Genomic DNA, 24889 nt, shown 5'->3' with positions numbered 1-24889 from the left:
GGATGACTAACCTTTGCAGAGCTCCTCCAAGTTTGGACTTCGGTGTGCATGACAAGTTTTTCTCTCTTCACATTAAAAGGAGTGGCCTCAGACACATCAAGCGTCCATCTCGTACACGGGACCTACAGTGAGACCTCCCAGTGCAGCAGAAGAGAACCCTCTTCGGCCCTCTTTGTACAGGAGAATATTACGTAGGCTCGCGTCCTACTGGGCGCAGCCGCAGGATGGTGAGTCGCATGCTGGGTGCAGAGCCCAGGTTGGTTTGGGCCCCCAGATCCATGTGAGCCACTTGCCTCATGCAGGAGAGGCCTTTCAAGGGCCACTGTGCCACAGAGCGGGACCCAAACCAGCACTGTCCGATGCATGGGAACAGCCTGCGTCACTGGTGACAGATCATGGCTCCCTCTTGCTGGCATTGACCTTTATGTCATCATGTTGGCTTTGGCAGGGATGTTTGGGTATAGAGGCTTAACTGGGAGCCTGGCTCCTCCTCCTGTGTGTGAGAAGCTAGGCGATAAATCAAACCGAGGCAGAGTCCGCAGGCGGGCTTGGGTGGCCAGGCTGAGCGCCGGCAGCTCGCCATTGTGGGGGAGTGGGGAAATGTTAGCGGAAGAAACTGACCCGAATCTAATACCCCCACACAGCCCTTTCCCAAGAGGTGAGCCCCAACGTCTGGAAAGAAGTGCAGCTGTCCACCATCGAACTGTCCATCACGACGCGGAACAGTCACCTTGACCTGACGGTGAGTGGGTCTTTATTAGCAAAGCCTTTGGTATCTGGGAAAAGTGGCAAAGGCCACCTGCCCTTCCACTAACTGGGTATTTTTATTTTAGCCTTTTTGGGGAGAGAAGAAAGGATCAGGGGAAAGAGTGTATGGTGTGGTTTTAAGGAATAATAGCAGTGGGAAGAAACAGTGGAGTGAGGCGGGAGGTTTAAACTTGGCGGGCTCTGAGCCAGTATTCTGGGCCCTGCTTCGTAGCCGTCAGGCTTTCTGAGACTTGAGGGCAGAAGACCTTTAGAAACAAAAAGTTAGCCTGCTCCCTTTTGTCTCAGGAATAAAAAATTGTGGAACTTTTACTTGAGTGAATACCACTATTTTTGTGACTATATTAAATACATGGATTTAGGTCCCCAGGAGAAAAAAAAATACACACACTCATATACATAGAGTCCACTCTGCTGACACGCACGGTGCAGTACGGTGGCTGCTAGACCTGTGGCTCTTTGAGTCAGATAAAATCTAGCACTCACTTCAGGTGCCCATTAGCCGTATGTGGCAAGCAGCTGCCGCACTGGGAAACAGTTGCCATCACAGATACAAGACGCTGCCGTCAGTGCAGAAAGGTCTGGATGGTGCGCCTGTTGACCAGATGCTAAAAAATGTTGAAATACAGCAGAGGTTGACAAAACTGGTCTGCCCCCTATTTTTGTTAGGTGGCACACAAACTAAGAATTGACGTTCCGTTTTTAAATGGCTGTGAGAAAATCAAGAGAGTATTTTGTGATACGCGGAGAGAATACGAAATCAGGTTTCAATATCCATGAGAAAAGCCTGATTGGAACAGCCACATTCACTCACCTGCACGCTGTCTGGGGCTGCTTTCGTGCCCTGACGGCAGAGTCGGTCGTCGCCTCCGACTCCGTGGCCGTCCAGAGTTTCCTGACCTGTGCTGTAGAAGAAACCCGAGTAGTTTGTATTCGCGAGAATGCTAATAGGAAAGCTACCCTGACCCGTGGACGCATTATGACGTTGGGTTTTATGCAGATCCACGTAGCCGCGCACACTTGACCTGGTCTGTCTGGAAGCTGCAGGTGCACTTGAACGTGGTGATGAACGTGCGCATGTGCCCAGGAGTCTGACCCTGCTGTTTAGTGGAGGAGCGAGTCGTCTTCTAATTAGGAAAGCAACACATGTCCTTCGTGAAAGGATATTTTATGTGGATAACACAGCTTCCTTCACCTCCCAGCTGGACTGAAGAGTTACATTAGGAAATTCATGAAGCATAGAGTGAAATGGAGGTGATTATCAGTATCAATGTGGGGAGGACCAGGCCTTTCTAAGCATGGCGTCTAAGGCGAAAATCACATTGATGCATTTGTCTACTTAAAATGGAAGAAACTAGAAACAAAAACTTTAATGACAAATTGGGAAAAAGATCGTGCTAGAGCAGGAGTTAATAGCTTTCCTTACGGTAAGCGGGCCTTTATTCTTAGCAAAGCCTTTGGTATCTGGGAAAAGATATACTGGCTCAGAGCCCGCCAAGCCCCCCAATAAACTCTTAAGAAGTAGGCAAAGGACTCCTTTAAGTAACAGGCACGGGCAAAAACAGAAATTCACAAAGAACATAAACTTGGAAAAATAGCTTCTATTTGCTGAATACGTCCTTTCTGCCAGGCACTGCCCTGAGAATTTTACATCGTGTCAACTCCTGTAATTCTTATAACTACATTACCAGGGAGACATAACTTTTATATGAGTGTAATAGGTCAGGAAACAGGAAAAGTGTTCAAATCGAAGAAATGCAAATTTAAAAGAACAATGTAATGTCCTAAATTAAGCATGCTGGGTTGTGCCGTGTTGGTGTGCATGGGGAAATGGGCTCTCATGCAGTCCTGCTGAATCTGTAAATCGCGATGCCCTTTCTCGGTGTCTTGCTGGTCTCTCCAAAGCATCTAAAAAAGACTTACTAGGGCCAAGGGTGTGCTTCTATTTCTAGGAGTTTGTCCTACAGGAATAATCAGATGCATACTCAGACATAGTGTAGCCATTCCCTTATTTCTTACATAATGGAATTCAGCAAAGACTGGTGAAAATGGAGGTATTAAGGTTGAAAACAACAGATTCTATGCTAGAGGAATTTCAAAAAGAAAGATAAAATTTCTGATTATACATTGCTTTTATACCTTGTCTCTGATAATAGGTATTTCTAGTATTTTGTTCTTGCTGTTTAACGTGGCTCTTTTCTCTGATGATGGAATACCAATGAACGGATGGAGTTGGGTCCAGGCTGTGATTGTGGCCCCAGATTAGCCACATGCAGAGTGACGAGCGCTTTTAATCTTGGTGCCAATTATGAGAGCGTAAGATTCTGTGTTGCTTATCACAAGGAGCAGCACATTTGTTTTCTGTTTCCACACCTCTTTAAAAATAAAAGCAAATGCAATAAAATATTCAAAGACAATGAAGCTGCCATGTGATAGCTCCAAACTCGTCTATCATTTATAAAAGTACATTCAGAGTCAAAGAGGCTTTAAGGGGTGTGGAATGTGTGAAAATTAGGATCTCTTGTACAGCTCTGTTCACTGTATTTATAATAGCAAAATACGTGAAACAAATGAACGGGGGGACTGATGAAATCCATTCTGGTACATTTATTTAAGACGTTCTCTCTTTAGTGACACGGAAAGATACTCATCATATATTGTTAAAACCCAGGCTGGTATGATATGCATCACATGATTCTCTTTTTCTTTAAAGAGAAACACTTACACCTATAATTGTGTTTTGTGAACCATGGAGGTAAGGCTCCAATTTTATAATCTTAGCCCAGAGAAAGCCACTTGTCCAAGCACCGTTTACTGAAGCCAGCCCCTATTCTACAGTGAGAGCTGGTGTCCCTTGGATGGTTTTGTAGGTTCTCTCTTCAGTTGCTCCGTTTGTCTAAACCTGTATTAGTACTGTGCTACTTTTGATTATCTTTGTTTTACAATGAGTCCCCTCTGTTTTTCTTCTTTAAGAGTCTCTTTGGCTATTCTTGGCTCTTTGGCCTCTATAAATCCCTTAGAAGGTTTATTTTATGAAGCTCCATATAAAAATCTGTTATTTGGGGTGCCTGGGTGGCTCCGTGGGTTTAAGCGTTTGCCTTCAGCTCAGGTCATGGTCTCAGGGTCCTGGGATTGAGCCCCGCATCGGGCTTTCTGCTCACCGGGGAAACTGCTTTCCCCCACTCGCCCTGCCTACTTGTGATCTCTCTCTGTTAAATAAATAAAATCTTTAAAAAAATCTGTTATATTGATCACAGGATTACACTGAACGTGTAGATCAATTGTAGGAAAAATGACACTTCTCTAATATTGACTCTTCTGTTGTATGAACGTGACATAGCTCTTCATTAGGCTGGTAATGCCTTCCAGGGAGGTTTTATGGATATGCTGGATATGTTCCTGGTTGTTTTAATTTTTGATAGGATTATAGATGGTATCCCTTAAAATTTTGTTTTTAAATATTTGATTTAGATGGATATGTAATTGACTTTTTTAATACGGATACTGAATCAACAACCTTATAACTAAATTCTTACTAATTTATGGATTCCTTTGGATTTTGTATAGATTCAGTCATATCAGTTGCAAATAGTGCAAGTTTTGTTTTTCCTTTCAAATACTTAGCCTTCTAATCTTTTCTCTCACCTTACTGCCTTGGTCAGGACCTCAGTCCAGTGTTCAGTAGGAGTAGCAATAGCAGCATTGTTGACGGACTCCTGCTGGTTTCAGTGTGGGGCCCCCCGGTGGCTCAGTGGGTTAAGCATCTGCCTTTGACTCAGGTCATGATCCCGCATTGGGCTCCTTGCTCAGCGGGGAGCCGGCTTCTCCCACTGCCTGCTGCTCCCCCTGCTTGTGCTCGCTTGCTCTCTCTCTGACAAATAAATAAAACCACATATATATGTAACATATATATATGTATGTATGTATATATATGTGTGGTTTCATTGCTATGTTCTTGAGTTTGGTGGGATTTTTTTACAGATACCATTTATAAGAATAAGGAAGTTTCCTTCTGTTCCTAATCTCTGAAGAGTTTTATCATGAATGGATATTTAATTTTATCAAGTTTCTTTCTAGCATCTTTTGAGATAGTCGTGTCATGTAGGTCAGTCCGTATCCGTGGATTTCTGCTCTTGGACTATGCACTAGACTTCGTGTACAGTTGTCTACTCACCTTCTCCGGCGGCGAACACGCCTTTCAGTCTCTGATGCCCCACCCTGAACGGCCCGCCTTCCCTTCCACCCGTCGGCAGCCGAGCTCCCTCCAGTCTGCCCCTCGGCTGCTGGCTGTCTTCCGTGCATGCATTTATTTGTTCAGGCCAGACCTCTTGGAGCTGCCCTGGCCCGCCTCACGTCTAATCTTGGCTTCTAGATACTGCCCGTGCTTAGCACAACGCCCCGCTAACTGTTCCAGGCCACCGATGTCTTTTAGCTGGGTGACTGCATGGATTCCTGAATGCGGCACCCCCTCCCCCCCATTCTCGGACTACAGCAGCCGGAGAGGTCCTGTTGAAATGGAGCCAGATCATATTTTCTCTGCTTGGAATCTTCTCCCGGCTCCTCATTTCACTCAGCCTCACAGCCTTGTGGTCTACAGACCCTCGGGCTCGGGCCTCCCTCTGCTCTGACTTCGTCTCCCAACGTCGCCTCCTCTCCCTCTGCTCTGGCCTCCCCGGCTTCCTTGCCGTTCATTCCTGTGTCGGGCGCGCTTCCTCCGCGCAGCCCTTCCCCAGGCCAGTGGTTTTAGTCCTTGGGAACTTGTTAGAAATGGACATTCTTGGGCCTCACTCACCCCAGATCTGCTGAGCCATCAGCTCTGAGCACGGGGCCGGGCTCTGAGTTTTAACAGGCCCTCCAGGTGATACTTGCTCACGTTGGAGAACCACAGGCCTGGGTACCCACCTTGCTCATTCTCTCACCTCCTTCCCGTCTGCTCAGAGCTGTTTCTCCATGAGGCTCACCCAGACTGTCTTTAAAAATGTCACTCCTACCACTCACACCATCTGGTGTTTCTTGTGTTTTTTTTTTTCCTGTCATTTTTCTAATAAATGCTCATATACTTCTAATATACTTATGTTCTAATATACTTTATAATTTACCAATTGTTTCTCTCTATAATTTACTATTTCTGTGCTTCTAACATGCTTCTAATATATCCTGCAACTCGTTACTTTATGGTTAGGTTTTATTTTTTGGTTTATTCCCTCCACTCCCCAGTAGAAGACAAATTCTTGGTAAGCAGAAATACTTGGTTTTTCAGTTCATTGGAGTAACCCAAGCACCTAGAAGAATTTATGGTAGTCAACACTAAGTTGTTGCATAAAAGGTGAGCTGAGAGCCGAGTCATCGCCTCGGTGTTCTGTAATTCCCAGGCGAGAGAGAAAGCTGTGCTTCGGTGGTGCTCTTTAATCTTAGGCAGAGGCTGTCTGCTCCCAGCAGCTCATGGATTATCCTGGGGCAACAGATTTTGAACCTGTCCAAGAAGAAACAATACCTGTGTTTGAAGCAGGCACAGAAGTGTGGGTTCTGATGTAGAGCCCGGTTCGAGCTGCTAGCCACTGACTGGGAGAGAACTGGGGGGAGTGGCCCAAGAACCAGGTCTGGATTTATAGCCACTGCCTTGGAGCTCAGTTCTTCCAGACCTTTTGCTGGGTGGTAATGAGAAGTCTTTAAACTATCACCATGGCAGAAAGGGACTGCTGCTCTTTGCCTCTGGTTGCATATCAAAACTGCAAATAGCACATTTGAAAACACACACTTGGGGGGCACCAGGGTGAATCCTTGAAGCATCTTACTCTTGGTTTCGGCTCAGGTTTTGATCTCCTGGGTCACGGGATCTAGCCTCATGTCAGGCTCTGCGCTCAGTGGGGAGTCGGCTTGAAGATTCTTTCCCTCTGCCCCTCCCCTCACTTGCACACACACTCTCTCTTCAAATAAATAGATCTTTAAAAAAACAAAAAACCCGCATACACTTGGACTCTGCATAGCAAGAAGCTGATCCCGCGGGTGTGATGCGATCCTGACGCACAGTGAAGAGGGAGGCCGGCTGGGGTAGATGGGCTGGAACTTGACCCACGGGGAGGGGACCCCAGAGACCACAACAGCTGTGATGGTTAGTGTCAGACCTTCCCAAACCTCCTACTCTTGAGTTCTTACAAACCTGAGTTTTTTTTTAGCTTATCTGGGTAGGGAGGAGTTTTATGGTATGTAAATTGTACTTCAGTAAGGGTCTTAATGTTAAAAAAAATACATACACATTTTCAGGATTAAGTTACTAAAAGTGAAGGTCTCTATATAATAAATAGCTTTGAGATATGAAGGCTGAAGGAGGACAACAGGCTGCGTTAGCCAGAATGGAGAGTGTTAATGTCAGTTTCCTTGACCTTGCAGAGCCAGGAAGACTTCATGAACATCTGCATTGAGCCCGACACGGTCAGCAAAGGAGACTTCATAACCATAGGGTAAGTGGGCTGTGGTTTGTAGGAAACGTGCGCTGAGTAGTTCGTATTCTAGCACCTACTGTGCAGATCCCCATGAAGTCGCAGACCCAGCGGAGGACTTATGTGGGTTGGGGACCGTGTAGCCTCTTTCCTTCAAGTGTTTGGGTTGACATGTAGGACGTACCTCTCCTACTTCGGCCTTCCCGGTTTTGGGAAAATCAGAGTGTAGGGGCAGGCTGCCTTTCCAGGGAGATGAAGGATTCCTGGGAGCACGGCCCAGTGTCCAAAACCTTGGCTCAGGGTCAGAGTTGCTGGCTACAAATCTCGGTCCTGCCACATCCTGGCCTCACGACTGGGACAGGTCGGTAAATTCTCTGGCTCCTTTCCTCTGTGGAACAGAATACCGTGATCACCTCAACTACCTCAGGCTTGCTTCGGAGTCTCAAATGAGAGGACGTGTGGGAAAGTCTTTCTGCCAGGGAAGCACCTCACCTAACCTTGTCCTTCTTCCAGGGCAGTAATGGAAAACCCGTGGAGGTATGGAGCACTTTGCACAATCTCCCAGCTTTTCCCCTTTTCCACTAAAAAAATATCCCCCAGTCCTGATTTGTGAAGCCCGACCTCTGCCGGAGGTTTATTGGTTAAGAATGCTCTAACCCCCACCCGGCTGCTTCAGCACAGCCTCGGAGCCCACAGGTTGCCATGGCACCTTGGGAATCTGCTCAGCGATGGCCGCGCGCTGCTTTGTCTCCGAGCTCCCTCTTGTGCCCACGGAAGGAGCAGACATCGCTGCCGCCCTAGCCCGGTCTCCACGGCTACTCCATTGTCCGCACCAGCACCCTCGGCAGAATGTCTTTGTCGTGTTCTTGCCTTTGGTACAAATTCTTCAGATGCTGAAGAGCTGATTCTGCAGCCTTTGATTTCCTCGCTGTATCTGTAGTAGAAGGAAGAAAGGGAAACCTTTCCCTTCTCCTAGAGAGTGTCTAGAAGCCACACACTGACTTAATTGAGAGTCTGGCCCACAGGGCCTGCTGTACTCAAATCTCCTCCATAAAACTGACATCCCAAAATAGAGAACCGATCCTATTGCTCGATGCAGGTGAAGTCAGATGTTCTGCACCACCGCTGTCCTCATCTTCGGCAGCAGGAACACGGCTTCCTTTGGTCTCTACAGGAAGTGGGCTTGAGTACTGTTTCCTCTCCGTATGGGACTAGAACATTGTGAGGTTACTCTAGAAAACTGAAGTTTCATATACTAAAGAATTAATGTTATCATTTAATGATAAAGAATGGACTGATTTACTTGGATTAGCTTTTCCTCTTCCCGTTGACCACGACTGGCTCACAGGGATATGTGTGCATGAGGAGAGAGAGAGAGGGTGTGTGTGTGTGGTCTGATAGGTTTCCTATAAGGCAGAGATAGTAATATGCTAAGCAGACTGTTAATATGACTATAGAGAATCATATATATGAAATGTCTACTTGTCTACTTTAAAAAATGTTTCCTCCTTCAAGTAATGATAGACTCACAAGTACCAGCTAAGACAAGTTTAGTACTTTACCTAAAAAAAATTTCATTTCAGTCTAATTTCTAAATTCAGGATTTTTAATGACCCAAGAATTAGGTACAGAATCACTCAGTCTTAACTTCACACGCATTCTCTACAGCAGGTTAAGCTCCTTACTCGGGAATACCTATCACGCTGCTAAGCAAGAATCATCGTGGGAAAGTTATTCACAGAATCCCATGGTTCAGCATAGCATGAGTCCATCTGTTTAAGCTCAACAAAGGAGCTCGCTACGCTCTTGGGGTCGCATGCAGTCGCCAGCCTGGTGTCTGAACATGCTTTCTCCTGTATCGACAGAAGCAGAAAGGTGCGGGACCCCGGGCTGCGTGCGGCTGGCACCGAGTGTCTCCAGGCCAGCCAGTGCACTCTGCTGCTTCCCGAGGTGAGCGGGGCCGCCCGTCTTCCTTTCTAGAAACAGACCCTCATGTCTGGTTGCCTAGTATGGGCTGAGCACTTGGCCAGGCTCTGGGTGACGTTAGGGGATACTTGAGAGGAGGGGACGCCCTTTGGAATCTGGGGCTGAGCTGGGGACTCCTGAAGACTTCCAGCATGGGTCAGCACGGTTCTGTAAGGTGATCTTTACACCCCATGGCCTTTATTTTCCTGCATGTCCATTATGCAGGAGTTACTGTGCTTTAAGACACAGAATTCTCTAGTTGGCAGATACTCATAGCAGAGCCTACCTTCACTTTTTTTTTTTTTTTTTTAAATAAAGGACCTGGAAACAGTTTTTGGGATGGCACTGAGGTCTCCTGTATTAGAAAATGCTGAGCTTGGAATACCTTATATAAGTGGGGAAAATGTTAGGAATGTAGTCTAAATTGTGTAGTCATCCTAGAAGTCATAGCTCAGGAGGAAGTTCCCGCAGATGGCGTCTGCACACTCGGGGCCCGTCATCCCACGGTATTCAGAAAGGATTGTAGGTAAAACAGATGCTGTTCCCCACAGTGGGTGGCACTGTCATTTCAACATAGCCACTGTTGAACTAAATGCATGAATTAGGGAAGGTTTTACAGAATCTGTAACATTAATGTTGCTGTACTTGAGGGATAAAGCCTAGTAAGTCCTAAAGAAGAACCATGAAAATAACAAGCAGACATCACGGCTTTCCTAAGCTGAGGGCTGAGAAGGTCCTAGAACATTGTATTTTAGGAATTCCTGGAAGGTGTGGCAGGATCCCTGTATTTTAGTAAATATTTTTAACTCATGGCCTTGTTTCTCAAGTCCCCCAATACTCTGGGGGGCAATAGAAGCCGACCCATCTCCTCCTCTCCACAGGGAACCGGGGGCTCTTTCAGCATCGACAGCGAGGAGTACGAGGCGATGCCTGTGGAGGTGAAGCTGCTCCCCAGGAAGCTGCGGTTCTTCTGCGATCCCAGGAAGCGGGAACAGATACTGCCCAGCGCGGCCCCGTGAGCCACCAAGGTGGGGAGCCGGCCACCCCCACGCTGCACTTTAGGCCATTGATGGGACCAGAAGCCTACCCTGCCCTCGCAGCGCTTCCCCTACTCCGAGCTTCCCGCTAGCGCATGCTCAGCCTTCGCTGCGCCCCTGCTCCCTCCTCCCGTGGTTTGCCCCACGGGGTCCGGGGTCCGGAGAGGCCCACCTGCGCAGGCTGGGACAGGGCTAGACCTCCTTGGGCCCCATGCGTGCAGCCACAGTCCAGGCCTCCCTCGTCTCGCTCCCGGGACTTGAGGGGTGCGGGTGCCTGCCCTCTCCACTACTGTCCTTTTTCTAGGCTTCTCCACGGGTGCTGCTACTTTCTGAGCTCAGATTCGAATTAAGCTTGTTTCAGTTCTATACTCAATCCAACGACCGGGGAGGGGTTTTTGTCTTCAGCCTTCACTAAGAAACTGTAAAAGGCTAGTTTGTATTATTTTTTAAAGTAGTGCTTAACTATGGGTTTGCATGAGAACCACCTGGGATGCATGTTAAAAATGGACAGGCTTGGGGCTCACCCCAAACCTGGTCACTCAGTCTGGGAGTGGAGCCCAGGAATCTGCATTTGTAAAGAGCAGGCACCCTCCCCCAGGTGCTTCTACTCCAAGAGGTCCCCGACCTCACCTGTTCACCGTTGTAAAGCATACCCCCCCATTATTATGCTTACGCACCCCCAAGAGCATTTTGAAAGATCATGTACCCCCTTCTAGATATCAACTTAAGAGTTGGCAAAGTTTGTGTTTCCTGCTGTCATGTAAATATTATTTTAAAATAAAACTGTCATATCACTCTTTTAAACATATTTGGTGCAATTTAAATGTAGAGCAATCTGATACTCTCCATTAACAAAAATAAACCAATAGGTTCCTTGGTATTTCCATTCTGTGTTCAGCAAAAAAATGCTACCATAATGTAATCTATTTTGAGGCCTGAAATTTTATCACTTATCCTATTTTCTTGCCAACAAAAATATAAGTGGAAATAATTTTTTAGTGTTAACTTGGTACAGGATTAACTGTACTGATGAAAACAATACTGCAAATTTTTGATAATTAAAAACACTTTTAGAATGCTCTTTACCTTAATGAGTCCAAGAACATTATTTATAGCTTAGATTAAAACAGGACTCAACATCATTTATATTCCTTGTTTCATTTTTTATAGATCGAAGCACCTAAGTTAGACGGAGAGAAAGAATTCTCATGTCATACAGCCCTTTTAACTTAATAGCTTGATTAGATCTTCCTTTTGTTTGTTGAATGAGAACTAGAAAGTTCCTGATTTGCTAAGGATTTGTAAGTCCCTTTATCATTCATTTTTAATACCACCATCAGGAATTTTCCTGTTTTTGGTTGCCCCTGAGGTTTCCATACTCCAGAGGGCAGTGCCCAGAATGAATGAGCTGTGAGCCTTTCTTTTTCTAAAGAGGGAGCATGGAGTGAAGGGGGGAAAGGGGAAGCAGAACTCACAGGCCTTGGCCACAAGCTCATTCCCCAGACAGATCAGTTTTCGGACCATATGAATCCCCTGGAGAATGAAGACCAATGCTTAAAAGGATTATAAAGCAGCTACAAAGAGCATATGAAGAAAGATCACTAAAAACAAGGCTCACCTGTTCAGCTCTGTTCTTCAGAGGTGTTAAAAGCTGTGCTTTGCTGCCCAAAAACAGGTGGGTCCCAACCTGCAAAAGGAGCCCCCACTCCCTGGTGCCCACAGAGGGTTGCGGGGACAGTTTCTCCGGGAGCCAGGCGAGTCCCGAACCATCTCGGTTTCCTGACAGATCGTAAAGGACCGGCGCCCAAGCTGGCTGCCTTCTTCCTTGATCAGCGGGCGGCCAGCACGTGTGTGTACTTAGTGGTTCTGATCCGTCCAGTGAAACCGCGGGACATAAGATCAGGGAAGGATATTTAAGAGATTAATATTCTTAGTCCTTTTGAAATCCGTGATCCCTGGTGGGAATTTTGCTTTCTTGCTTCAGGCTATTTCCTGTGAGAACATTCTTCCTTCTCCTTTACGGCCTTGCTCTTGCCCTGGTCCTGGCGCGCGGCGTCCATGGAAGGACACGTGCAGTACAGCTCAGAGAGAGCCTTGGCAGCCCGGCCCTGAAGGCAGGCGTGGAGGAGAGCCCTGACCACCTCCTGTATACAGAAACCGTTGGCTAAGGCTTTACTCAGAAGCTAGGATGATTTCCACTAAAACCCCAGCAGATGTCTTCCAGGTCACAAGCTGCTGGCTGAGCCCCATGGCTGGTCCGCACACACAGCCATAGTGACGACGTGCCGGGGCCTTCTTTACACACGCAAGGACTTCCCTCGGTTCTCACCCCAGCCCTAGCAAGTAGGGGACGTCAGATGGGGGGTTACAGACCTTGGAAAGGAGGAACCTGGCTTTGAACACAAGCGCCAATGACATCAGGAATCCACCCTGTATTGCCTTAAAAGAACTCCCCAAAAGGTTAAAAATGAAATAAAACTTGAGCGTGTGGCTATGTGTGTGCAGGGCTCCCTCCTGTATGGTGTGGTCAGGGCCAGCTCTGGTTCCCATTACCTGGAGGTGGTTTACGCGGACCGTGGCCTCTCGGAGAAAGGGCCCCAGACTCGCCAGTGGGCGCTGTTGTCACCGGGCCATCCGCGTTCGGGTCCTGCTCCTCCAGCGGGCCGCCCCTCCTGCCTACCACAAACCCCTCTCTCAGGCCGGAGAAGGACTGCAGCAGACACGTTCATGTTAAAATCTGAATTTTAATTGTAAAAACTGTATTCTGTAAATATAGTTATATCAGCCTCTCTGCACGCAGCCTGGTTCAGATATCTACAGATAGGGTACACGCACATGTCACTGGTACCACAGAACAGAATCAGTTAAACATTTACTCCTAGCTTCAGGCCCTTAAAATTCTTACCATTTGAAACAGAACAACATACTTCTATGCACTAGTATTCAGGGTAAAATGATCAACTGTCTTACTAATTTCATACTATGAGGTAACGAATTTAAACAAAAATAGATTCAGTGTCTCCTATTGCTCTAAGTCTTACGCTGGGGTATTAATCCAAGTAGGGGTTTGACACTTAAGGCGACAGGGAGGCTATGCTGATCCTAACTGGGGAGAAAGAGGAAAACCATTTTTCCAAGGCTACAAGTATTCCTTTTTTCAGAAAAGGTTTCTATCCCAGGCCTACAACAAATAAATTTTAGCCAATAAGCTCGGGTAGATAGGAGGTTAATTTTGCTTTCCTCTACTCTATACCTCTGAAGTCTCCTGCCCAGTCTGTTCGAAAGCACAGACTCTATACTCTTCCTAATGATGGTCTTTGCGGGCACCCTCTACAAACTCTTCCGGATACCACCTTCAGAATTTTTGTCTGCTTTTATCTTCGCTCAATTTGGCCTAAGGAAGTTTTCACTCCAACAGCAACGAAGTGTATTTGCAACCAGCTAACTCAGTGACCACTGTGTGGATTTTTCATTTTGTGGATAATCCCTGGCTAATTTCTAAGGCCCTAACCTACCCCTGTGTTCCCTACCTGTCCTCAAAAAAGCAGAGTAAATGTATTGTTAGTCTAAACCTGCATTCTAAAACCAACGTAAGTAAATCACACCTATCCTTCTCCCGTGGTAAGTAAATAAATTTTCTGAACTGAAGTTATGTTAGCACTAAAAGCCCATGTTTTGCTGGGCTTCTAGAATAACTCTAAAGGGCTTTATTTCCCCATCTTCATTTATAAGCACTAGGAAATTTTCACTTCCTTTCTAAATGTGCAGTTTCATCCAACTGCCCCTGTATTCTGGCTCCAGAAAAGAATTAAAGTGCCAGGTTATAAAACCACACCACTCTAGTAAGAGGCTCCCTAATCAGCATTCTCACGTTTACACACTGTACAAGAATTTTCCCTAAGGTCGGGGACCGTGTCATGCTCCCCCAGACCATCACATTCGTCTCCTAGAGAGTGTGGTTCAGATTTCACAGCACCATCTCCTTACTCTCGAAAACAAATACTAAAATGTTTATGGGGTCTCAGTTGCTTCCAAATTACAAAACTTCGCATTTTTTCAAGGCTTATAGTTTGGAAATCTCCTTCCACTTCAACATCTGCACGCTCCATTCATCACATAGTAATATCGATAGAAAAATAAACTCCCATTTCTTATAAGAAAAACATGAACTTAATTCACAGTTGGCCTTTCTCCCAATAGGCGGTGCCCTAGCAGCTCCTGGGAAGAGAGAGGTATATGAGTCTTACAATGGAATCCCAAAAATCCACGACTCAGGAGTAAGGAGCCCTTGACTCCTCCTCTTCCCCTACCTGAATCAGAAAACGGTTTTCCTGAAATGAGAAGGGACAGGTCAGGGAGCCTTGCTGCAGGGCAGGAAGTAGGACCGAGAGGTGCGGCAGGAAGATCCTTGGGCTGGCCCTCATGGATTCCGAGCCTGCTAGCAAGGAACTGGACAAGGAGGTGAAAGCCCCCATGTGATACGTTGGTCCCCATGTTCACTTTCTTGCCTAGTTCAGAATGGATATCCTAACGAAGCCAAGTTCACAGTCTGGCTGACCATTGCCTTGTCATTTATTCAGCACCTTACTGTGCCCTTACTTCTACAAGTCTGATCTGTCCAGGGACTTGGAGAAAGTATCTTAATCCATTGCTTGGGCTATACAGTTTTAGAAAAAAGAAAAAGAAAAAAAGGTCCCTGAGGTCCCTGCCTCTTCCCAGAGGGCTGCTGTCCTACCATTAAGAATTTAATTCATGACTGCCCTTTACAGAAGGTTCCCTAAGGGCCCTGAATAATGTCATATTTTTATTGTATCGGAAGGGCTTTCAGTGTATCAAGACAAATAGCAAGTTCATCCTCGTAGCCACCAGAATGAAAACCCAGCTATGACTTATCTTTATCTTCTCCCTAAAATACCAGGTAGTTACGCTGACAAATGAGTCTGCACAGGTCTGTGCCCTGTGCTACTCTGGAAATTCCCATCTTGATGTTCATGGGGAACAAAACAAGGTAAGTTTGAGATGCAGATTCTGGGCTCAATGACTGCGATCACGATCCATGAATTCAGCACCAGGAGCCAAACGGAAGAGCTGCCATGCTGGGTGGCAGCTGTGGGGGGCAGGTGCCTTCTAGCTCACGGCTGTCCCGACGGAGGACTGGACGAGGCCCCAGGTGGCGCCCTGGACAGATCCACACCAGGCCCAAGCAGTGCTTCCCGTGATTAAAGCCATCACTGATGCTAAACTAATTGGCGCACATTTTAGTTTCTCATAAGAGAGAAATCCTGCCGTTTCTGACTCCCGAGGAGACTCCTAAGCCAGAGCACAACTGGACATGTTCTCCAAGGCTGAATATTACCATCTGCCAAGCCTGCAGAATTGGGAAAAAACCCACTTTAAGAGGCCTCTGTCACATTTTGCTAGACATCAGTAAACCCTAAGCCCAGATTCCTGGCCCCATAAGGCATCTTGCCACCTGGCTTTTGTCGGACTCGACTCAGGGATGACAGCAGCCCAGATGTCTCAGGTCAGCCGTGTTTCCAGGTGAGCACGTGGCTCACAGCACGGCATCGGATCAGGCTTCAAGGTCTCGGAAGGACCAAGCCCAAGGGGGTAAGGGTGGGGGGCGCTGGGGTTCAACAGTTGACAGAGTAGAAGGCGATCATGAGTCAAGCTCCTCCTCCCTAGGCTTCCAGCCCTGTTTCAGGAATCCCTGCCCCTCCAGAGTTTAGGGACCTACGAGGCAGGAAAGAAGACAGCTGACCAGGTCTTCCGAACAAAAGCAGAAGGGTTTTAAGGAAACTGTTCAACAACGGCAGAAAAGCAGGTCCGTGTGGCTTCTAGCTCCTGCTTTCACCACGGGGAGTCCCGCCAGGCACCTCACCCCCCAGCTCCCCTCTTAGCAGAGCGGGCGGCAAAGGACGCTGGGTGGGGCTGCTAACCGCACAAGTGGGGAGAAGGTGGGGGGCGGGGGGAAGGGAGCAGAGTCAGGAACAATGCCAAAAGGTGACCTCAGAAACAAGAGGCTCCTATCACAGTCCAGGCAAGAGACACTCGGGGGATGGGGACAGTGACCACCGGGCATGCTGCTCCGCCAGCCGGGGTGCGGCGCCGGACTTCCGGCCCGGAAGCAAGCTGCAAGGGAAGGACGGAGTCCTTGCGTTCTCTCTCAGAAGGGATACAGAGTGGGTGGGGGAGTTCTGTTTCGGGGTCAGCTGGGCCCAGGCTTGCTAGTGCACTCCCCTCGGCACCCATCCTGCCCCCTGCATGAGTGTGAGGGGACCGCACAGAGAGGCCCCACGGCCACCTGGAAGGGTGTGGAGCTGCAAGGAGCCCAGGGCCCCACCCAGCATTCAAAGGAAAATACCAGAACCTCATTTTCACCTTATGACCTTTACATGAACACCGGTGAGCATCAAGTCACAAAGCCACAGAAACACAGGTGTCTGCCTGCAGGAGGGCATGGGCGCAGACGTGCTCAAAGACGGCTTCCAACAAAGCCCTCAGGTCCCGAGAAAGAGGGCCCACGTCCACTGAGAGAACCCGACCTTTCCTGTCACACCTAGCCCTGCTTCTGACACACCACCCCCTAACTTTGAAAACCTTGAGCATTCAGACACCACGAAAAGTAACCGTCACTCAACGCGGGTCAGAAAGTCCGCTCCTTCCCAGAGACAAGAGAAGGCTGCTCTTGAAGGAGAGAGGTGGCAAAGCTGCTTTTGTAAACATGTACATTACTGAAATGATGGCTAAACCCACACTGCAGAGGAGAGAAGAGTGTTAGCTGCACAGTTCACACTTCAACGCCCAAACTTATTGATATATTTACATAAAAGATGCTACTTTGATTAACCAGTACATATTTGCATTTGTACATGTGAATTTCTTTAGTCTTGAGTCCCGTATCAAGGAGCTACAGTGAAAATGTCTTTGAATAAAGCAATGAGCCCTAAAAAGCTAGTCTTGAGATGAGACGTGTGATCCATCCATTCGAAAGTTCTTTCTCTGCTGTGTGTATTAGCCTGGCTGGAACCCGGTCACAGATGTGGACACGTGGACGGCTAGGCCGACGACACAGCCAGGCAAGAAGGGCGAAAGGGAAGAAACTGTCACCAACAACCCAGAAGCCCAAGTCAAAATCCTATGGCCAAAAAGACCTAAACTCTACCCATGAGAGCTGGCTTCAAACAACCACTGTCTCCTCAAAGCTGGCATCCCTGGGAAGAGAAGAGGCAGGGACTGACGGGAGTCACTTCAGACCAAAACATGTCAGGGGAATGCAGGTGAACTCATCACGGACACTCAGGGGTTCCAACCACTCCCCCAGGTGAAGGCACTGTCAAATTCGCTCTTGACACATGTGTAGTCTCTGGCCCCAAATACTTAGCTCAAGGAATGTCATCTCCACGGAAGAGAAATTTGTGAGGGGCTCCAAACTGGTACAAAGTCTTGCTCCAAAGTCAGAGTGACCAGCTCAGATCCTTGTTTGATTACAGAATCCAGTCAATCTCTGTTTTGATCTAGAGGCTCTGCTATGATGTGTCCAGAGAACTCTCAGATGGAGAAACATCTTCTCTATCCTGTTTGAACCCCAACTGCTCTGCCTTTCCTGGCAACAAACAGTACCCTTTAAAAATACCTAAGTTACCCCAAAAGGATAGTTAACGCTTCAGAGAAACTACATTGTATAATGAATTTGCTTGCAAGCTCCAGGGCCATCCCTAGAGGGGAGTCTAGGGACTCGGGGAAAGGGGGAGTACCGCATGGAGTGGCCACCACCAATTTACTCTGCGGAAAGCTTCAGGCTTCATTCTACAATTTTACTTTCCAGCTGGCTGGTAGAAAACCTCTTCCTGTCATTCTGTCCTTAGAGAAGCTCTTCCTTAATGACAGAAACATCCTTTTGTTCCTCTTTGAGATCTCTACTCACATGAACAGACAAGACTCAGATTTGCCCCAGTGAACAGGGAAAGGGATTTGATCCTAACACTGGACTCCCGGAATGGAGAAAAACTGTGAAGGGTCATGAGGTCTAGCTTCCACCTCCAGGAGATGCACGTCCGCAGCTGTCCGGGGACAGCGCTCTCATTCTCCAGTACCTCAAGGGATGAAAACTACAGAGACTTTCTGAATAGTCCTCCCCAGTGTTTCCAGAGCTCGGCCCGCTCCTGGTGACAGACGGCCTTCACCACATCCCCTCAAAGTCACTCAACAAGGAGATGAGAGACTCTGCTCTGGGAGAAATTGGTGGATCCCGGCATCTTATCAAAGCAGGACATAAAACCAAGATGGCCTCGTCTTACCACTAGGGAGGAAGCGAAGAAAGGAGACTGCAAAAATCACATTTGTTGGAAAGTAGAAACCATAATCCTTTGTGTCAACTTAATAAAAAATGAGGTCTTCTGGGGCCCGTTGTGAAATCCCCACGTGAGGGAGGCTCACCAGCCTTGGCTCCCTCTTCCTATGGGCAACAGGGGTTGTCGATGACCAACATGACGTCGATGCCGTAGGCCTCCAGCAGGTCCATCAGAAAGCTCCGGTCTCCCTGGGGGTCTAGACCCATGCCACGGGCATGCTCAGCGGTCAGAGTTTTATCTTGACTGGCGGACACCTCCAGCAAAGTCTGAAATATCCGGTTGTTTTGCTCTAAGAAAAACCTGCATTCGCCAGAGAAGACACAGGGAAGGGAGGGCAGAAAAGCCAAAACAAAACAAGTCACCCAATAATCCCCACATGAGGAACTGGGACTACATGGCTTTAAGATCCTTTTAAATGGTTTCAAACTCAGAAATAGTCCTGAAAATAAGGAAATAGGATCAAAGTTCCAGGGTTGACACAAGGTTTAGTAAAGAAACCATGGACACTAACCACAGTATGATTGGCAAAGTCTTTGAACCAGTGATGGCCCGACTGCCAAAACCCAACTTTCCTGTGGAAGGTTCCTACAGATGCTGTATTGTGTTCCCGTACTCTGTGTTCCTTTGTCTCCTAGTCATAAGGGGAGGAGAAAGAAAAAACAAAACCCCAAACCCACTGATGATGCAGCTCTGAGGTCTAGACAGAATGTGAGAAACTAAAATTCATCTTCAAAGCCTCGGGGACAAGGCCACTGGAGCCAGCAGCAGGGGTGAGCCACGGTGGGAACAGAGTAGGGCCCCGAACCGGTCCAGCCCCCAGCCTGAGCCACTGGGGGCCTGAGATCCCACAGAGCATGCCGGGCAGAGCTGGGGCTCAGGAGCCGGGGCAGGCCCAGGGAGGTCTCACAGCCAGCCAAGCTGGGAGACGGGGGTGACAGGGACACAGAAGGCACCAGGGATATTGACGGGGACATTGATAGGCACCAATACCGCCATGGCTCCCTGTATTTGTTTTCGTTTGATTCGCTTTTTTTTTTTTTTCCTGCTGCTGCCGGTGGTGGTGGGATTATACACAGAACACGATTTGAATGTCATGGGTTTGTGGTACAAGTCATACAAGTCATATGCAGAAAAGGCATTCACTGTCCTGACTTTTTAGCTGTGTTCCACAGGGGTCTCAGGCTCGGCAAAGGCTCCTCAGGCCCAAAGCGACTCTCAACTCTCAGGAATTTCAGATGTAGCAGAACTGTCACACCTTGACAACACTGTGGGCTCTTTGCTCAATTCCATACACTGTTACATGTCAACATCATGGGAGGATTGGGAAGTACACTTTATCAGAAGTTTTCCAAGCCATGGGGCTCCTGGGTGGCTCAGTCAGTTGAATGTCTGCCTTCGGCTCAGATCATGATCTCAGAGTCCTGGGATCGAGCCCCACAATAGGCTCCCTGCTCGGCGGGGAGCCTGCTTCTCCCTCTGCCTGCTGCTCCCCCTGCTTGTGTGCTCTTTCTCTCACTCTCTTTCTCTCAAATAAATAAATAAAATTAAAAGAAAAAAAAGGTCTCCAAGCCAGGCACCGTTCTAGCTGCAAGGGCCCCTTCTTGCCCCCACCCCAGCACACAGGGAAGGAAGACCAACAGGGACCAGGGAGAATGGCTTCTGTTGCAAACGCTGTTCTGTCCTCCTCCCTAATCGCTGTTTCCCACAGCTGCTCAGACGGGAGACAAATGCCGTGAGGTGTACGGACCACGGGTCCTGCCCCAAACACCATCACATACAGGGGCAAGAGCTTTCATTGGGTTCAAAAGTCACAATTTCTGATTCTCCCATAATACTGAACGTGAGGAACAGCTTTATTCAAACAAGCGATGGAGGAGAAGCCCTGAGTCCTGAAGGACAGATGCGTCTATGCAGTGGACATCCGCAGGGAATGCTCACGGGAAAGACACACTGGGACTCCCATTTTCTCTGAACTTCCCTGCTTCTCTCCTTAACTTCTCTGGGGGGTCCCCCCGATGGCATCTCAGGGCTCGCGGCGGACTCCATACGGAGCCCAGCTCCCAGCGCACCTGGCAGCAACAAAGGACGTGCCTGGGCTGCGCAGGGTGACAGGGGAAGGGTCGAGGCCCAAAGCGGTGGGTGCTGCGGAATCCTCAGGAAAACCCCGCACGCGCCAGGCTGACTTACAGCACAAAGAGGTCCTCCTCACAAGGGTTGTAGTCGTCCTCCACCTCCTGGGAGTACAGCAGCATCTGCCTGTGGGGAGGGAGGGAGGCCACCATCACGCTCCGATGGGGCTGCAGGACCCACGACATCTGGCAGGTCCTCGGTCAGGCCCCTGCATGGGCCACCCCACCCTCCACCCCCCCCAGGAAGGGCAGCCCCAGCCCCGGGCCCCAAAGCTGTGGAAGACGGACAGGAAAGGAATCAACGGGGCTTGGAGTCCAACCCCTGGGGTGCGGGGCCAGTTGCGGCCCCATGTGATCTCAGGCAAGCGACCATCTTTCTTAAACGCCCTCTGAACAGGGATGATGGGGACGATATTACTGATGTCGCCACTGATACCGCACGAGGCCACTCACGGCACAGAACCAAAGTCTGAGAATTAGGCGAGAGGACGCATAAGCACGTTGGCAACACCGGGCTCCCTGGGTGCTCATTCCAGGCTGGTGCTGTCCCTGGGGTCCCCCGGGGTCTGAGGCCCACCGGAAAGAAGTCACCCCACGGGTACGTGCCACCCCGACGCAGCACGGGGGATGGGCGGGCAGCGCGGGCCTCACAGACAGACCCCCGCGCCCCCTCTGGCAGGGCGCGGGCCGGCCCCCACCCCCTCACCTCTGCTCGTTGAGCCGCCGGTACTTCTCGCGGTCGGCGCTGTTGATCTTCAGCAAGGGCTGCAGGTGGTCGTGGTGCGTCTTCACGTTCTGGTTGTCCACGTAGACGTCGTACAGCTCCCGCTTCTCCTCGAAAATCTTCTCCGTGGTGCCTGCGACATCCGAGTTCGGGGTCTGGGAACCTGGAGGCCGTCCCCAAAACGCACCCGCCCGGGCCCACTGAGGACAGGAGGGGTCCGGGAGCCCCGCGTCTGCGAGGAGGAGGCCCCCCCGGGGAGCCGGAGGGCTAGAGCCCAGCTTCCAGCGGGGCTGCCGGAGGGATTCGGGCCGAGGACGTGTGGGCAGGACGCGGGGAGGGCCCCGTACTCACAGGCCACATAGGACACCTCTACCTCCAGGCTCTCGATGTCAGCCACGTTCACATAGAAGAAAGGCTTGGACTCGGGAATGGTGCCCCCGATTCCAGGCAGGGAGACGTTGGCCAGACAGCAGCAGCAGTACACTGTGGGACGGGGAGGGGAGAGAGGAAGAGTGTGTCCCTCCTCCCTCGCAGCCCGCTGGCCGCCCCCTCCCAGCAGTCAGCCTGTCCTAGAACCGGAGTCACCGTGGAGCTCTGGCATTCTGAGGGGTTTGGGCAGGGGTGCCAGCCTTTCCGGTCCCACAGCGCAACGCGATCTCAAGGGACACCAAGGAGGCCTTACACAGCCAACAGATGGTTTCCAGTCTTCCCTCACGAGGTCTTGCTTACGGTCTGGTGCCGTTGACCCTCCCCTTCCTCGTAACTCCTGGCTGTGGTAACCCCATCTCCTGGTTCCCTCCCTGACTGAGCCCCAGCTCAGTCACCTTTGTCGTCCCTGTGTGTTGCTTCACCTCCTGTGCCTACATCACCTCCCCTCACTCTGGCTCTCCCCGAGGGACACCATCCATCCTGTGGTCACCGGCACTGTATGCCACTGTCAAGTCTCTTTCTCCAGCCTGACTTTCCCCCGAGGTCCTGACCTGACTGCACCGGTGCCTCGTGTCCTCCTCATGTACAAGGCCAAGGCTACCACCCCACCCCCTCTCCTCCTCCTGGGCCCCCATCTGGTGGCCCCACCATCCTTGTCATCCTGGACCCTTCCTCCATTACCTCACACACATCAGAACCGTACGACCCACATCACACACCAGCGTCTGCCAGGTTTACCTCCTCGACGTATCAGAGTCCACCTTCTCTCACATCTATTCTCTCCCACCGGACTATGGATGCATCGCCCAACCCAACTTCTGCTCTGCCACCAGAGCCCATTCTAGAACACAAGGCCAACCCTGATATTCCCATGCTGGAAAACTGGGACCCCCTGGGACACCCCAAACTCTTCTGAACTTGGTCAACAATGTGAAGACTCAGGTGGTTTCTGCTCTAGAAAACCGAACGCTGGCTTCTAGTTACCTCTGTAGCACACGACACCCACAGGAGGGGGAGAAAATATCAAAATGCGTTTTCGAAGTAAGGCGAATTTCCAAAGGATGAGGATCTGTTCTCCAAAGAACTTGATAAACTGAGACATGCAGCCAGCTGGGTGCGTGATCTGGGAAAAAAAAAAAAAAAAAAGAGGAAGAGACAAGCCCATTCAAGATGTGAAAAATGACTCAGTACAGCTGTGCGCGAAACACCTACCTCCCGCCCCCCACAAACTGCAGAGAACAACCAACATGGCACCGAGGGATGGCTACTTCCACACAAAATGGCATTATTCACTTTAGAGCCTCACTTTCAGACGAGATTTCGATCCTCCAACGGCTCCCCTGATACAATGAAATGAGGTCTGAGTTTCGGGGTCATGAAGGGCTTTACTCAGGAGAGGGGTTGCACAAGAAAAAAGATGAACGTAATTTTTGAAAAGTCAGGAAGAAAAGTTTCTGAATCGACAGTACCGCCTCAAAGAGAACCTTCGACTCAAAACCATCACTGAGCCCTGGAAGGGGTGAGGTGATGAGCTCCCCATGTATACGGGCATGCTACTGTGGGAAGTGAGTGTGCAGGTTACAGGTAGGAGGACCTCAAGGGTCCTCGCTCAATAACGCGGCACGTGGGGTCCGGCCTCTTCCTTCCTGCCAAGGGCAAGGAGCCTGTCGCCGCCGAGGGCTGCTTCTAGGATCCCTGGGCCAGGAAGTCCCCAGGAGCTCTGACCCCAGAAAAGCTGAATTCCAATCCCAGCTCTGCCATTTACTGATGGGAGGCCTGGGGTAAGTTAGCCAACATTTCCTGTTCACTCTCCTGATCTGTGAAATCCCGTCCCTCCCATGGCTGTCAGGACCATCTGAGAAAAAAACCACATGAAATGCTCAGCACGGAGGCGCTGATCAAACAGGAAATCCTCCGGCTCTGTCCCTCAGCAGGGCTTTTGGAAGGTCACTTCCACGCTTGTGTCAGAAGCAATAGCGCCCACCACCCACTGGGGGCGCTGGCGAGAGGACATCTGAGGAGCTGCGCCCACACAGAGACCAGAGCTGGGCTTGCTGGCTGGTAGCCCTGGGGACCCACCGCATGAGCCACCCTCTCCTGGGACAGCATCCTTCCCACACCTGCGCCTTTCATTTGCCTCGAACTGGCAGAAAGGCTGCCCTCTGCTGAGGGCCCCTGTCCCGCCCCTGTGCTACACCTCTCCCAGATCTCCAGCAGGAGAGAACCCGAACCACCAGGTCTGGTCAGATTGCTCCAACCCCAATCTTTCACAAAATTACGCAGGCAACGGGACAGGAGCCCACGCCCCTCCAGGTCCCTCCCAACCTCCCCTCTGGTGATCCTCAAGCCCCGAGCATGTTCCTCCTCTGTATGAAGGCCCAGCAGTGTTTTGCCTGAACATGTCCTGGGCCCTAGGATCCCAGAATAAATGATCAGTCCTTAATTCTGGTCTCACTTACTCATCCATTCACGGATGCACACACAGATGCGCTCGGACAAGAAATGTTTCTCACATGCTAACTTTGCACTAACTGTGCGAAGTAGGCTCAGTTGGACAATGAGCCTTGGAAAGGCCCAGCCCTGGCCCCCCATGTAGTGTAGGAACTACAGGCAGAAGCAGGTGCACCTGCGATCCAATCCGAGTCTGAGAGCAGATGGAAGCTCACAGGAGGCACCCGACCCGATTCTTAGAGGCAGGTGTGTCTCAGCTTGAACATGGAGAAGCTGGACCAACAGTGTTCTTGGTAGAGGGGCTAGTGTGTGCAAAGGCCTGGAGACAAGAGGCAACACGTTACTTCCTGGGAACTTCTAATAGCTGAGGTGCGGGGCTGGCGCTGGGCCCAGGCAATGAGGGAAGGGGTTACATCAAGGGACATTTCTCCTGCTTTCACCTAAATCTGTTTCCCTGGTCTGGGCCTCATTTTGCTGTTGCTTTTATAGGAAACTCGTCTCCCGCCTTCACATTTTCCCTCCGGCCTGCCAAGGCCTGTATTCCAGGCTCTCTCCACTCCCGGCTGTGGCCGGTGACCCCGTGGGCTGTCTCCAT

At 49.7% G+C, this 24889-nt stretch overlaps 2 protein-coding genes across 4 annotated transcripts in view; one reads left to right on the top strand and one right to left on the bottom strand.

The window, feature by feature from the left end:
* AGK (acylglycerol kinase) overlaps positions 1 to 10229 on the top strand; it is a 70808-nt gene extending 60579 nt beyond the window's left edge. For both annotated transcript variants that reach the window (XM_032867462.1, XM_032867459.1), the window contains exons 12-16: positions 80 to 227; positions 645 to 742; positions 7156 to 7226; positions 9071 to 9155; positions 10052 to 10229. In XM_032867462.1, coding sequence (XP_032723353.1) covers positions 80 to 227; positions 645 to 742; positions 7156 to 7226; positions 9071 to 9155; positions 10052 to 10189 — 540 coding nt within the window. In that variant the 3' untranslated portion in view covers positions 10190 to 10229. The remainder of the gene's footprint in view (positions 1 to 79; positions 228 to 644; positions 743 to 7155; positions 7227 to 9070; positions 9156 to 10051) is intronic.
* DENND11 (DENN domain containing 11) overlaps positions 5931 to 24889 on the bottom strand; it is a 51135-nt gene continuing 32176 nt past the window's right edge. Inside the window, exons 5-10 of one of the 2 annotated variants that reach the window (XM_032867449.1) lie at positions 22828 to 22966; positions 21766 to 21897; positions 21397 to 21547; positions 20749 to 20817; positions 18647 to 18861; positions 5931 to 6238 (exon numbers count right to left, since the gene is read on the bottom strand). In XM_032867449.1, the coding sequence (XP_032723340.1) occupies positions 18666 to 18861; positions 20749 to 20817; positions 21397 to 21547; positions 21766 to 21897; positions 22828 to 22966 (687 nt within the window). In that variant the 3' untranslated portion in view covers positions 5931 to 6238; positions 18647 to 18665. Of the gene's footprint in view, positions 6239 to 17946; positions 18862 to 20748; positions 20818 to 21396; positions 21548 to 21765; positions 21898 to 22827; positions 22967 to 24889 lie in introns of those variants that run through there. The other variant, XM_032867442.1, reaches the window with a different exon arrangement.

The sequence above is a fragment of the Lontra canadensis genome, unplaced genomic scaffold, assembly GCF_010015895.1.
Source record: "Lontra canadensis isolate GAN:19392208 unplaced genomic scaffold, GSC_riverotter_1.0 scaffold2, whole genome shotgun sequence".
Lineage (NCBI taxonomy): Eukaryota > Metazoa > Chordata > Mammalia > Carnivora > Mustelidae > Lontra > Lontra canadensis.
This window is presented reverse-complemented; position numbering and strand designations above follow the sequence as displayed.